At 31.8% G+C, this 13183-nt stretch overlaps 2 protein-coding genes across 2 annotated transcripts; one reads left to right on the top strand and one right to left on the bottom strand.

The window, feature by feature from the left end:
* Nucleotides 1–4208: 4208 nt before the first annotated feature.
* On the top strand, nt 4209–5984 carry LOC130798635 (auxin-responsive protein SAUR72-like). The gene has a single exon (XM_057661702.1). It carries the CDS (start codon nt 4539–4541, stop codon nt 5022–5024), a length of 486 nt encoding a protein of 161 aa, XP_057517685.1. The 5' UTR covers nt 4209–4538; the 3' UTR covers nt 5025–5984.
* Nucleotides 5876–9653, bottom strand: LOC130798634 (omega-hydroxypalmitate O-feruloyl transferase-like). Its single transcript, XM_057661701.1, has 3 exons — nt 9558–9653; nt 8301–8770; nt 5876–7076 (listed from the first exon to the last, which is right to left on the bottom strand). Exons 2-3 carry the CDS (start codon nt 8742–8744, stop codon nt 6213–6215), a joined length of 1308 nt encoding a protein of 435 aa, XP_057517684.1. The 5' UTR covers nt 8745–8770; nt 9558–9653; the 3' UTR covers nt 5876–6212.
* Nucleotides 9654–13183: the final 3530 nt, after the last annotated feature.

The raw sequence follows: 13183 nt of genomic DNA on the forward strand, positions 1-13183 counted from the left end.
GTAAGCAAAAATATCGTCTAGTGGGCATACATATCAATAAAATCAATCCATTTAGCAGGGTTATTGTGAGAATGATATTTGTCATATTATAGTCTTTTTAATAAGTTGATGATTTTAATTTTTAAAGATCAACCAAAAAAAAGATGCCAGCAGTACTCCAGATTTGTTGATAAAAAATTTAAATGGTGAGTCTTAAAAGTGAGAAAAATATCCTGAGAGAATTGAGAACAGAGAAGGTCGTTTTTCTGTGTAAAATGTATGAATTTGATTGGGATAAGTAAAAATAGAAACCATAGAAAATTAAGATAACATAGTATTTGGTATTTTCAATTGAATTTACTATCTTTTTCTTTTATTGATCAAATGCCCTCATCAATGCAAATTACCAAGTTTATTGTTTTCAATTATGCAAAACTAGTTATTTACCCGTACTATGCACAAAATATGTAATTTTTTACCTTGAAAAATATTATATACAATAAAAGTTTAATGTTAGTAATTTTAATTTATTAACCAATGTTTTAAAATTTTGAATGTAATGTAACTATGTAAAGTATTTTAATGGAATCAAACACAATTTACAATTGTATGATGAACATGAAAATAAAATTCATTTAGGACTTTAAATATTGTTGAAAACATATCAAAGGTTTCAATTATCAAAGCATTCAATCGTGTGGTTGAATTATAAAATGTTGAATTTAATTTGTGGAATGTTGCTTTGGTAATCCCTGTTGTTTTCATAAAATATAAAATGTCCAAGTATATAAATCATTCCCAATATATATATATATATGATAGTACTTGACTGCAAACAATATGTTTAAAGTTAGTATTTTATAAAAAGTGATATTATATAATTACATTATAAAGTTTCATCCATTAAAATCAAATGAATTGAACTCTTTTGTTGATCATTTTCATTCTTTCTGTAGATCACTTGACACTTTATTTTCAGAAATCCGATATCATCAGCTGTAGCTAGTACATCGAGTAAATTGTAGTGATTAGCCATTGTTTGTTTGATTGAGCAAATAAAATGATGTGTGCTTTATATATTAAGAGATTGTAGGTGATATTTTAAACTATTACAATTAATCAAAGCATTCAATAAAGGAGAATTACTTTGCATTCAATCAAGGAGGATTAACTTTGTGTGTCCTTTCAAAATTGAAAAGCTCATCAAATTGATGATAGAAAAAGGAAAAGTTGTACGTCATAATGCAGTAAAAAAATGAAAAAGCTTTTATTGATGAAAGTCTGTTAAGACTTTGAATGCCAAAGAACAAATACAAAGCAATGCCAAAGGGAGAAAAAAAGAATAGTTGATGAAAGTCTTTAGGTTGCAATAGTGAAACTTTGTTTTTAAGTTTTAATCCTCTCTCATCCTAATTTAATAGCCTTTGATGAGAGTTTGTAAGTTTTTGTGTTTGACAAAACATTTTTTTTTTTTTTGAGAGAGAAGACTAATTTTAGTTTTCTTTTATGAATTAAGTATATGAATTTTAATTGATTTTGTTTACTAGAGTTAGTTAAAATAACTTACACTACTATAATTCTCTTAAAACTTAAGTGATAGAAGTATAATATAATAGACATATTTGTTTGATTAAAATATAATCACTAGATAAGAATCGCAAATGAAGTTGTTGATACGATGAAGTACACTAACATTATCTTATAAGACTCCCTATCCTAATACTCCGTTTAAGAATCTTTCTTAAACTAATTGTATGCAATACAACTATTATACTTCACGTCAATAATACTTTGCTAACACCACGTAAGTTTTTCGAGACTTAAAATTGAAAAGCTATGATGAAAAATATCACAAATTTTCGTGAGAGACGGTCTTTTTGAGATACTATTTATAATTGGGCCAATCTATTATAAATTTTTAAAAATATTGTAAGTAGACATTAAAAATAATATAAGTAGATATTTAAGATATTAAAAGTAAGCATTAAAGATATGGTAACTAAGCATTATGGATAATGTAAGTAGTATTAAGAATACGTAAATAGATATTAATCATTTATTGGACTGGACTTAAAATACGTCACTCAAAGAGATATTGGTAGAAAAATATAACAAGTATTTTGTATGCATGAGCGCGCAGAATCTAAGTAAAATATGTAATCACATGTCTCATGTATGCACATCCCCTTTTTTTCACCAACTATATATAACAAGTTAACAACATTTTGTTTTTATGACCAATGCAATAATACCATGATAACGAAAAATATGACTATTCATATTTTCAATCTTAAAGTTACAACATGAGAATTAATGCCCTTATTAAGCTCACCACATAATAAGCCATAATAAATGTAAGAATTACACTACTATTTTAAACAAATTAATATAACTATTACTCCCTCCGATCTTATGAATTAGTCTCATTTCCTTATTTGGCAAAACCTTTGAATTAGTCCCATTTTTATTTTTGGTAATCCTTTTTTACTTAAATACCCTTAGTTCACACAAGTATTACGAATATACCCCCATATACCTTACTTACCCAACTACCCTTCACTATTTATCCTTCACTACTTACCCTTTACTATTTACCCTTTTTAATGGACCCCACACAATCCTTAATATCCGTGCCCAAGCAAATGGGACTAATTCATAAGATCGGAGGGAGTATTTAAAATCCAAGATTATGACTAATATTTAGTCTTACTAAGTTAGTTATATGAATCCAGATTAATATAGGTCGAAACACACAAAATAGTCTCACAAATTAATATAATAATACCTCACATGCCTTTATAATCTATTAGAAGTAGAGATTTACATGGATCAGATATTTTGAGTTGTTTGTCCTTGACAACTAAAACATCGCTTAAATATTGTAAAGCATCTACAGTTGCAAGAAAGCTAGGTAGATTTCACTAGTTCACACGCTAGACTTGGATTTGGGCCCTCCTAGTACATGCTTCCTCCGCAATTTTTGTTTTGTTTTTAAAATAAAACCCTAAATGTTTCTAGAGTAACATTAGATTTTTCGTTTAAAGACCTGTATCGAATTGTTTGGCCTTTTAATTTTAAATGTAATATTTAAAATTTGAATTAGTGTTTGTTTTTTATTTAAGTCACTCAACTTAAATTATGTGCATTACATCTTCATTAATCTCGTCACTACAATAAATCATTGATACTACTCTGTATTTAATGTTTATACAATAACATCTTATACAATAGCATCTTCTCTAATGGTCAACTAAGGTCGATGAAGACATGTTTTTCATGTTTTATGTTGAGCTATACTTTTTTTTTGTTGTTGCAATTGCAACGGCTCATAAAGTAGCCATTACTAAGGTAAAAATTGTTGGTTTGTAATAATTGATAAAATTGGCTACTTTTAAAAGAAGAAAAATAAGTTCTAACTTAGCAATCTTATAAAGAGAAAAAGTATTGTATAAATTTAATCTACATTAATATAATTTATATCAGTATTTGAAGACATAAAATTAGTATGTTTTTCCACTATACAAGTATAATTATTGTAAAATATTTATTAGTTTTAAGTTGTTAAACAGGGTAAATTGAATTTGTACAAAATTTTTACTCTAATTAATTTTCTCACGAAAAACTCTCGCCAATGCTTGACTTTTTAAGGCTCTCATTTAAAATCATTTAAATCCCATTTCATATTCTTAAACCCATTTGGCCATTTGGCCATTTGTTAGAAGTAATAAATTTCCAGATTTTTCAAATCTACCAAAGCCAGCTATTAAAACAATTAAGCCTGCACCCAATCAGCCCAAACATGTTACAGGCACTCAAAAACAACCTCTCAAATATTATTGACGAACATTAAAAATACATAATAATATTTTATTTTAAATCGTATTTATTTTACTGGTGCCTAAAAACGAATACTTAAACTAAAATAATGTAATAACTTTAAACTAATATATGAAGTTTTTAATATAAGAGTCGTGTACAGTCAAATACCTACCACATGCCTAAAACTATTTAAAAATAATTCACATTTGATCTCACATCAAAAAATTAGAAAGGGGTTAACTAACATATATACTTACTAGACTACTCCTCCTAATACCAATTGGTTTTAGAATTAATACTCTAATAATTAATACTCTGCTCATATGTGGGTCTTATTGTGTACAATATCAATAACAAATTAATAAAAAAAAGGAGTTTGAAAAATGCAATAATAGGATGATTAGAGGGGAAAAGAAAAAATAAATAAAAATCCCTATAGGCTTCATCTATGACCATCAAATCTGCTCTGATCCAATTACCAACTTCCTCAAATCAAAACTAGTTCAATACATTGACTTCAAATTTCTGATTAAAACCCATTATCATGAATCAACATCAAACAATTTCCTTTAAACCTATTCTTCATTCTATTAATAATGGAAACTAAACCCATGGTTAATCCATTAATCATCTAGTCTTTAGAGAGAATAGAACTCTGGACCTCACTCGGGAAATTTAGTGTTACATGCTCATGATTCTCAACACCCTTCTAGTCTTAGACTAAGAAGAAAAGATCAAAAATGGATATGTTCAAAAAATGGAAGAAGAACATACTAACAAGATGCAAGTCAACCAAAGAAAAACCCCAAAAAACAATAAGCAACAACCTCAACACATTGCCAAAATGCAAGTCATACCCACCACCATGGTGTAGTCCTAGTCCTAGCCCATCATCCCCATCTACAAAGGCAAAGGCGAAGCGACCGATGACACCAGGAGGGTGTTTTTCAGTGTATGTAGGAACAGAAAGACAGAGGTTTGTGATCAAGACTAAGTATGTTAACCATCCTTTGTTTAAGATGTTGTTGGATGATGCTGAACAGCAATATGGGTATAGTAGTGAAGGGCCTATTTTGCTTCCTTGTGATGTTGATTTGTTTTATAAAGTGTTGGCTGAGATGGATTGTGATAGTACTGATCATATTATTCATTCTTATGGGTGTGGTTCATATGGGTCTTATTCTCTTCTTAGTCCTTCTAAATTGCTTAAGATGAACCAATTTTAAGAAGTTTATATATGTATATCAGCTGATTTGGTTTGTTTGCAGTTTTGTAAGTTGATTTGGTTTAGAAGTTATTAGTCTTGAAGTATTGTGTTTAAAATTTACATTTTTTGATGTTACTTGGGGTTTGGATTGAATGTACCTATAATTTTGTGTGGTTTAGTAAATTGGATATGTCTAACTCATGTATTGATAGAGTATATAATATATCTTGGAGTTACAAACTTTATTAGGTATTGTTAGAGTATATGATATATTCTAGGGTCTCGATTATTTGCTTAAGCTTTTGGTTGAGTTGGTTTCTTGACATGGTATTAGAAGTCAATGTGACAAGACGTCATGACCTCAAATCTCCACTACCCCTCATTTAAAGTAGGATATTTAGCTTTTGGATGGACATAGATAAGTGATGCATCCACACTTCTAGCCCAAATGCTCTCGTGAGTGTCAGGATGAGGAGGACCCGCGCCGCATCCACACTTCTAGCCCAAAAGGCTCTCGTGTGAGGGGAATGGTAGAATATTAATTGGGCTATACAACACATATATGGAGAACGTCTCACAATGATACTATCTCAGACAAAAATTTGTGATATATAACATATAATGGGACATAAACTATTAGCTTAAGCTTTTAGTTGTGTGGATTCATTAACAATTATATTATATACCCTATCATATACATATCTAAGCGTCAGACTTGACTGTTTCAAGAAAAAGTTTCAATATTTTGAACCAACATTGAAGTATCTATGTGTCGTTCACATACTTAAGTGTCAAGGATCTGACACGAGTATTTGAGATAAAGTGAAAGTGTTCGAGTAAAGTATGCAAAATGCTAATCACAAAGTTGGATTGAGGGGTAAGGTCAGTTTAGGATTCACCTGTGTTTCTTAGTAGAAAAACTAAGTCATAGACAGTTAGATACTCTTAAGTGATCTAGAGCAACAACTATTACCACAATGATATGTCAATATATACTTGGTATATCAACATGAATTTCATTTTTATTTCTTCCACAATTAATTCACAACATAAACGTACATTTCATCCAAGTTTAATACTTCATCTTCAATCTCAAATCCAAACAGTAAGGCAGAACTGATAGACCGACACGAAGGAAAACAACTCGAAAGCTCCCCTCCTTTGTAGTCGGAGACTAGACACTATAGACCGATATTTGTTGTGCTTGTTATATTTGCTCGATTTCTTCCTCGAAGATTTTCATTGCTGAGACCGGCATTCCAAGATGAACATTTATGCCTTTCCTATCGTCTCCTCCAGGGAGAAACAACGCAACCTCTTTCTCCGGCAAGCCCACAGGGCCAGTGTAAATCGTTTCTCCCCATCCAAAATCGGGGGAATGAAACGGCAACCTAGACCAAGCTGTTACCAATAGTGTACCATTCAGAGAAGGCCTAGCTCTAGTCACTTCAAAGTAGTCTATAGCCGATCTCATGTAACTGTCGGTAACCAACTTAATCGCTCCTTGAACTAACTCCACCGCGTATGATAAAGGGTTCTCAAGAAGCTCGCCTGCTGTGCTAAGTGCGTTAGTCAGAACAATTCCGTTTCCAAAGAATCCCTTGGGCAAATTCGGATCAAATCTAGACCGTCCATCAACTGCAAAGAGTAGCTTTGTTTGTTGATCAGGATGCATTCTCAAGGCTTTGCATCGAGATCTCCAAACCAAGGCGGTTAAAGACTCAAAAGTAGTGCACTTGGTTAAACCTCCGTCTACCAATGATGTATTCTTCAATCGTCCTAGCTTCTCTGTGTTGAAATAGAATGATCGGTACACCATTTCTTCTTCCTCGTACAGCTCGTGGGTGTTTGATATGTCCGGTATATCAAGAAACTCGTTGTGAGGGAATTCGATTATGGGTGGATCGCGTGCCTTGAGGAGTGTTCGGTCTATGTAGGGAGGGATGCTTAGGGGTAATCCTCGCGCTGTTTCGCCCCATGAATTCATGAACTCTACTGCTGATAACCCATCTGCCATGCAGTGGTTCATGGCTATACCTACTGCAAAGGCTCCACAGCTGAATTTTGTGACCTGTTTTTTGGAAAACATGAAAAACACAGGAATATCTTTATCATCTGTTTACATTCATAGTTACAAACCTATCATGATTCAACATTTCATTACCCAAATGAGATTAATTGCCTCGCATCTAAACGTGGTTTGAAGGATTAGATGTACGCAACCTTATTCTTGTTAGTGATAACAAAGAGGTTATTTTCAATTGATCCAACAGATATCATGTGCAGCTATACATGGATAGTGAACATGATTTAGTGAGTCATTTTACTATGATCTATTATAATCCAGAACTAAAGAACTAAAGAACTAAAAATCTTTGGTGGCATAAACAATGAAAATGAAGCACTCAAGTCAAGACTAGTAGGTAAGCCTACTCTACTAGAAACATAATCTTCCATTTTAATCAACATTTTGAAAATACTTGTCATCTCATTAATTAAAAAATTTTTAAGGACATGACACTAATATGAATATCTCATCTTTTGACTTCCCCTGCACGTTTTTGGGAAATAGATAAAACGAATTCTGGTGCTATTGCTTAAATTTCAAATTATATATTTAAACCGGCTAAAATTGATTTTTACAATAAAATTTATTCATGTTTAATATCTTCATTGCAAGTTAAAACTTATAATCTTTACTGATCAAACTGATTATTGTCAAGGCTTCATTTGATATTCAGTCATAAACATTGGAATCGATAATGAGTTTTAGTGATTTTCATAAAATGTTAACGAACATCTTCAAACATGTGTCTCCCATTTAATAATAAATCGAAATAAAATTTGTGAGACAAAAATGATTAGGGCAAAGCATGATCAAACAACCTTGTCATAGGGTCGTAAATACTAAATACTATCATGTTAATTCAGGTGAACATGGCCTAAATCTAGTAAAATAACCATCAAGTGTCACAGTAACATAACCCACATAACATGTGATTACACCGCAAAGAGTTAAAAAGAGGTCGACTAACATATAAACTTGATAGATTACTCCTATTATAGACAATGATTAAGCTTGTGTACTCTGTTAGAGTATATCGCATATCCTGGGACCTCAACCATAAGCTTAAGCTAATGATTGAGTTGGTTCATGACATGGTATCTGAGCAAGCATGACAATGGTCATTGGCTCGATCTCAACCACCCACACTGAGGCCTCAACCATCAGCTTAACCTTTGATTGAGTTGGTTCATTGACATACTCCACTATAAAATCTATCAGTAATGATACCTGAACAGTAAAAAGAGGAGTCTCAATGATATTTTTGGCACCAGGGAAATCATAAACAAGGTTCTTGAGCACCATAGGATCAGCACTAGCTAAGCCAAGTATCTGCAACAAGGAGCAATTATTCTCTGCCTCAACAAACAAAGGCCCTTCTCCTGTGCAATCAACAATCAACTTTCCCTCTGGACTAATAGTCAACCTCCCGGCAAGAGGATAAAAGGGCACCAGAACCTTAGCCAATGATTCTTTTACAACTTTTACAGCATCTTCATTCCCTTTCTGCTGTGACTTGTATAAGTATATTGTCCTCATGATAACAGCTATGTTTTGATCCAAATTGCATAACAAGTAATGCCCCTTCTCTGTTTCCTCCTCTGGTGCCACTCTTATTGGGTCCTTTTGCTTTAGTTCTAGCTTTAACTTACCATTACATGCAGTCTGATCCATTTTGTTGCTATTTATGGGTCACGTACCTGTGTTTCATGCATTTTGAAGGAAAAAATGTACGATAACATCAGTTTCATAATTCATCAGAATACATATAAATAGTTAATATAATCAACTCAATTAAGTATATTATGTTGAAGGTTTTAGCCCCTTATAAATACTCCGATATCATATCACACTTTCTTACATAGTCTAAAATAAGGCCGTATTGTTTAGATTTTTAAATCTACCGAATTGATAATATTTGTATCGTGAAGGAGTAAATATACCACATTTTAGGCCATGTCAAGCGATATTTTATTGTTTTGGCCGGCAACAAAATAACCGTAACATCCCATTACTGTATTATTGTGTCCGTTATTGAAAACGCGATTGTTACCATGTTTTTGCACCATGCTTCTTTGAGAGTTCTTTGGGCTTCCTAGAGGTTTTGGACATATTCAACATTTGAATATACCTCAGGGCCAAAAAATAAGAGCTTTGACATTAAAAGATATATAGGTGATAGGATGCTCGTATGTATTAAGATAAAGCGGATGGTACAAGGTATGAAAATAAACAGTATATAACCTCAAATATAAAAAAGCGTGTATGCTCATAAAAATATTTATTACTTTTTGCCCTGTCCCTATTTAAGTTTAAAGAGTAAATGCACTACATACACTGAGCTAAAATTTCACTTCAAATAAGGGTGAATGAGAAATTCAAGCTAGTAACATTTGTTCGGAATTTCAACAAAAAGTTTTACATCGAAAGTTATATCCCGTATCATATTATGAAATAAAATATGCATGAAATGCAGAAAAGTGGTACCTTAATAAGTAGGATTTAAGACTTAAATCTTGAAAATATTAACATAAGATACATAAAAGTAAGCTTTGATATGCATGAACAAATGGAGCTAAATATGAGTATTAGGTGAATTGTGATGTTTATATAGAGAGAACAGCAGCAGGTAATGGTAGTAGCTGAAATAGCACACGCGTTGTGCAGTAATTGCTCTCTGCTTGCAGTCTTGCAAGAAACCTCTTTACTAACGGAGCAGGTCAATGTTCTTTTTATTTATTTATTTATTAATTTAATTATTATTGATAATTTAAGTTTAATAATAATAATTTTTTATTTTATAATTAAAAATAGATTTGAGATTGTTTTTATAATTTCATTTAAAAAAAGGTAATGATATAATAAAAAGGTGACAGACATTTAAAAAGGGGAAAGTATTAGTATATGTATTAGACGTCGCTCAATGTAGGCTTGCATAGGTTACCTACAACTTAAAACTTAGTTCAACGCCAGTTAGAGTTAATGGCACGTAGTGATACACATTAGTTGCACCTTTGGACCAAACTTTTGGACAGGTTTTATGAAGCAATCCAACCAACAAAACAACCCCAAATCTCATCCGGATATATGTGCTAATTGCTAAACTGCTAATTGTCATCGCCAATCATATGTTATTTCAGTTGGAAAGTAAGTATTACTTTTCAGTAAAAATTTTGCGTTCGATTCTAATTTTGCTTTCTTGATGCTAATCTAACCTTTTTCTTCCCTTAACCTACCAAATAAAAGGGTATATTGCCATGAATGCCAAAACCCAAGCAATGGGGTATAGCCACTTTTAATAATTGATCGTATATAATTTATCTGAACTTACTTAAATTTAATAGTTCTAATTCAATACCATTAGCTTTTATTTAAACACTTTAGCCTTGAATTGAACTTGTGTGAACTATTAATCATAAATAAGTTAATATATCAATATGTGATATCAGTACATCATTTAAATTTCTTATTTAACCTTATTTGAATTTATTGGCTCTTATTCATAATTGTTATCTTTTATTTAGACTTTATTTTTTATTCAATTACTTGTTCTAGGCTCAAAAGTTTTGAAAAATATCATGTAAAATAAGCTCAAAATTGTATTGTGTATTTTATTAGGTTTATATTCAATCCTAATCATCCTGTTTAACATCCGTTGACATTTCTAATACTCAACACATAAACCAACAAAAATCGACCCAACAAATTTATACATTTTATGCATGGTATATAGATTACTATGTGTTGGATAACCGTACTTGTTTTAAGATGTAATATAAAAAATATTAATAATTTGGGTCTGAAGATATGATTTTGTTGAACAATATTAAACAACCATATTGTTATACTATATAGTTGTGTTCCCTACCTAATCTTTACTATAGCTCATGTAGGAGTGGTAGTTACTTGTATTGAGCAGTTTGACATTGCATTGCTTTGCTTCATGTACAATTTGTCTTGGCATGTGTGAAGTTGCCCACATAAATGGTTTAAGTGGCATTACACCCTATAGCTGATAGTGAAATTATACTATCCTGCTTTTTTCACATTATAATACATTTTTTGCTATATTATGATTTATATTATTTTCACCAAAATACATATAATTCCTAAGCAAATCTAGCTATCTCTAGGCTCTAAGGATAGGTTCAAGAAAGAGTGCAAATCTGCAATTTCTTTTCATAAACTATTATATTAGTCCGTCACTATTATATGTGCTTCAAGGTCATCTTATTAAGAACTCTGATTTTCATCTCACTGAGAACTAATTCAGCTTAAAAGACAATATTTGATGTAAGTGGCCCATTTCTTTATGGGCGGATTGTTATATACAACACTTTTTGCATAGGTGATGTTAAGAATTTTTTTTGCTATAGGTTTGAAAGCCACCAGATCAAATAATAATTTACATATTGATCTAAAATTTCAAATCACAAATTTTAAATAATAGTCTAAGAGAACCATATTATTTTAACTTACAATAAAAAAAACGGTGATAGGAGGCAACACACGATAAGTCTTAGTAAATGAGAGATAAATTATGATGGAGTAGAAAAAGAATAAGAGCCGATGATGAATTTTTAAAAGATATCGTTATAATGATAGGTTGAAAGATGAACAACTCATAAATAATTGTGATGGACTTTAAAATTAGATCATTACTAAGAAAGCTCTAAAATGAGCACCGCTATATGATTAATTAAGTAATTGGACAGTTTAATAGTTGCCAACAAGTTTTAACATCATCTGAGCAATCATATGCATGCTTATTCAATTTCATCAAATAAGTGATTAATTTTAATATTAGAGAACCTATTTTTGATCACAAGTTATTGACTTGTGTAACATCAAATACACCCTTTGTTGTCCATTATCTCCAACATCTTACAATTGTTTGGTTTATGGTAATTAATATGGATTATATTAAATTAATCAATTCATTAAATTATACGTACTTTAAATTTAATTGAAAAGCTGTTAATCATTTCATATTCAATCATTCGTATATTAGAATACTTTAACAACTATGTTTTGTAACACCAATGGCGGATCTTATATATGTAAATTCTAGGGTACGGTGTAGTGATGTGCTCGTTTTTAGAGTACATTTATCTCATTATTGTAGTGTCGAGTCTCGCGTTTTAGAATGCTTTTTACACACTTTACGCATGATTTTACCTTGTTCTTGACTCCTTGGTGTTTTGAGGTAATTTCAGGTATTTTCGGAGATTTAAAGGTATTTTACATTGCGTACGAGACTTAGATGCTTTGATCGAAGATTAGCCACGCGTACCAAAGCTTTCCCAAGCATTCCAAGTCTTCCTCAAGGTCCCCGCAAATTCCGGAAGGCATCTAAAGCTTCAAAAGACGAAAACAGGCCAAGAAGGAAAGCATTCGGTCGAATGCTTGCTCCATTCGGGCGAACCATAAGCACATTCAGGCGAATGGCTTCAAAACTCCATGGAAATGTGCTTGGACTTGCTGGAAATCTCGAATGGTGCCCCATTCGGTCGAATGGGTGCCCATTCGGGCGAATGCACCTTCAATTCGGCCGAATTCAAGCCCTTGACTGTGCGACTTCTTTTCTTCGCAAACCAAACTTCGAGGGTTTTTAGGGCTTTTTACCCCATTTGTTTCATAGTTTATAAATACCCCTCATTTCTGTAAAACCCCGAGAATGCATGGGGGGATGCCTAGTATGAGTGCCTTTGTGCCTCACTCTATAACATCATTCTTTCATTGCTCTTCTTTACTTTTTGCCCTAATGTAGATTTATTGTTCTTCATTTATGTCTCTATCTACTTTCATGTCACTTCATTTATGTAAGTTTATTTCATTAATGCTTTGATGTCTCTATTGCTTTCCTCTATTGCTTTTCTTTAATGCTTTCATTTAATGCTTTCTTAGTTTAGATTTAATGCTTTCTTAGTTTAGATTTAATGCTTTCATGTTCTTCAATTCCTTTAATGCTTTCTTTGTTCATTGCTTTTGTCTCTAGTATGTTAGAGTAGTTTCCTTAGGGGTTTTAGGTTAGAGAAACCCTAGGTTTGGTCTTGTCTTCAATGTTTAGGATTAGGGTTGAGGTTGATGATGTTTATTGATAGATATTCGAT

The sequence above is a fragment of the Amaranthus tricolor genome, chromosome 13 (genome assembly GCF_026212465.1).
Source record: "Amaranthus tricolor cultivar Red isolate AtriRed21 chromosome 13, ASM2621246v1, whole genome shotgun sequence".
Taxonomy (NCBI): Eukaryota; Viridiplantae; Streptophyta; class Magnoliopsida; order Caryophyllales; family Amaranthaceae; genus Amaranthus; species Amaranthus tricolor.

Coding starts and splice junctions, on each gene's coding strand:
- LOC130798635 (XM_057661702.1), top strand. CDS start 4,539: ATGGATATGTTCAAAAAATGGAAGAAGAACATACTAACAAGATGCAAG.
- LOC130798634 (XM_057661701.1), bottom strand. CDS start 8,744: ATGGATCAGACTGCATGTAATGGTAAGTTAAAGCTAGAACTAAAGCAA. Junction 7,077..8,300: donor CTCCTCTTTTTACTGTTCAG/GTATCATTACTG, acceptor TCCAAAAAACAG/GTCACAAAATTCAGCTGTGG.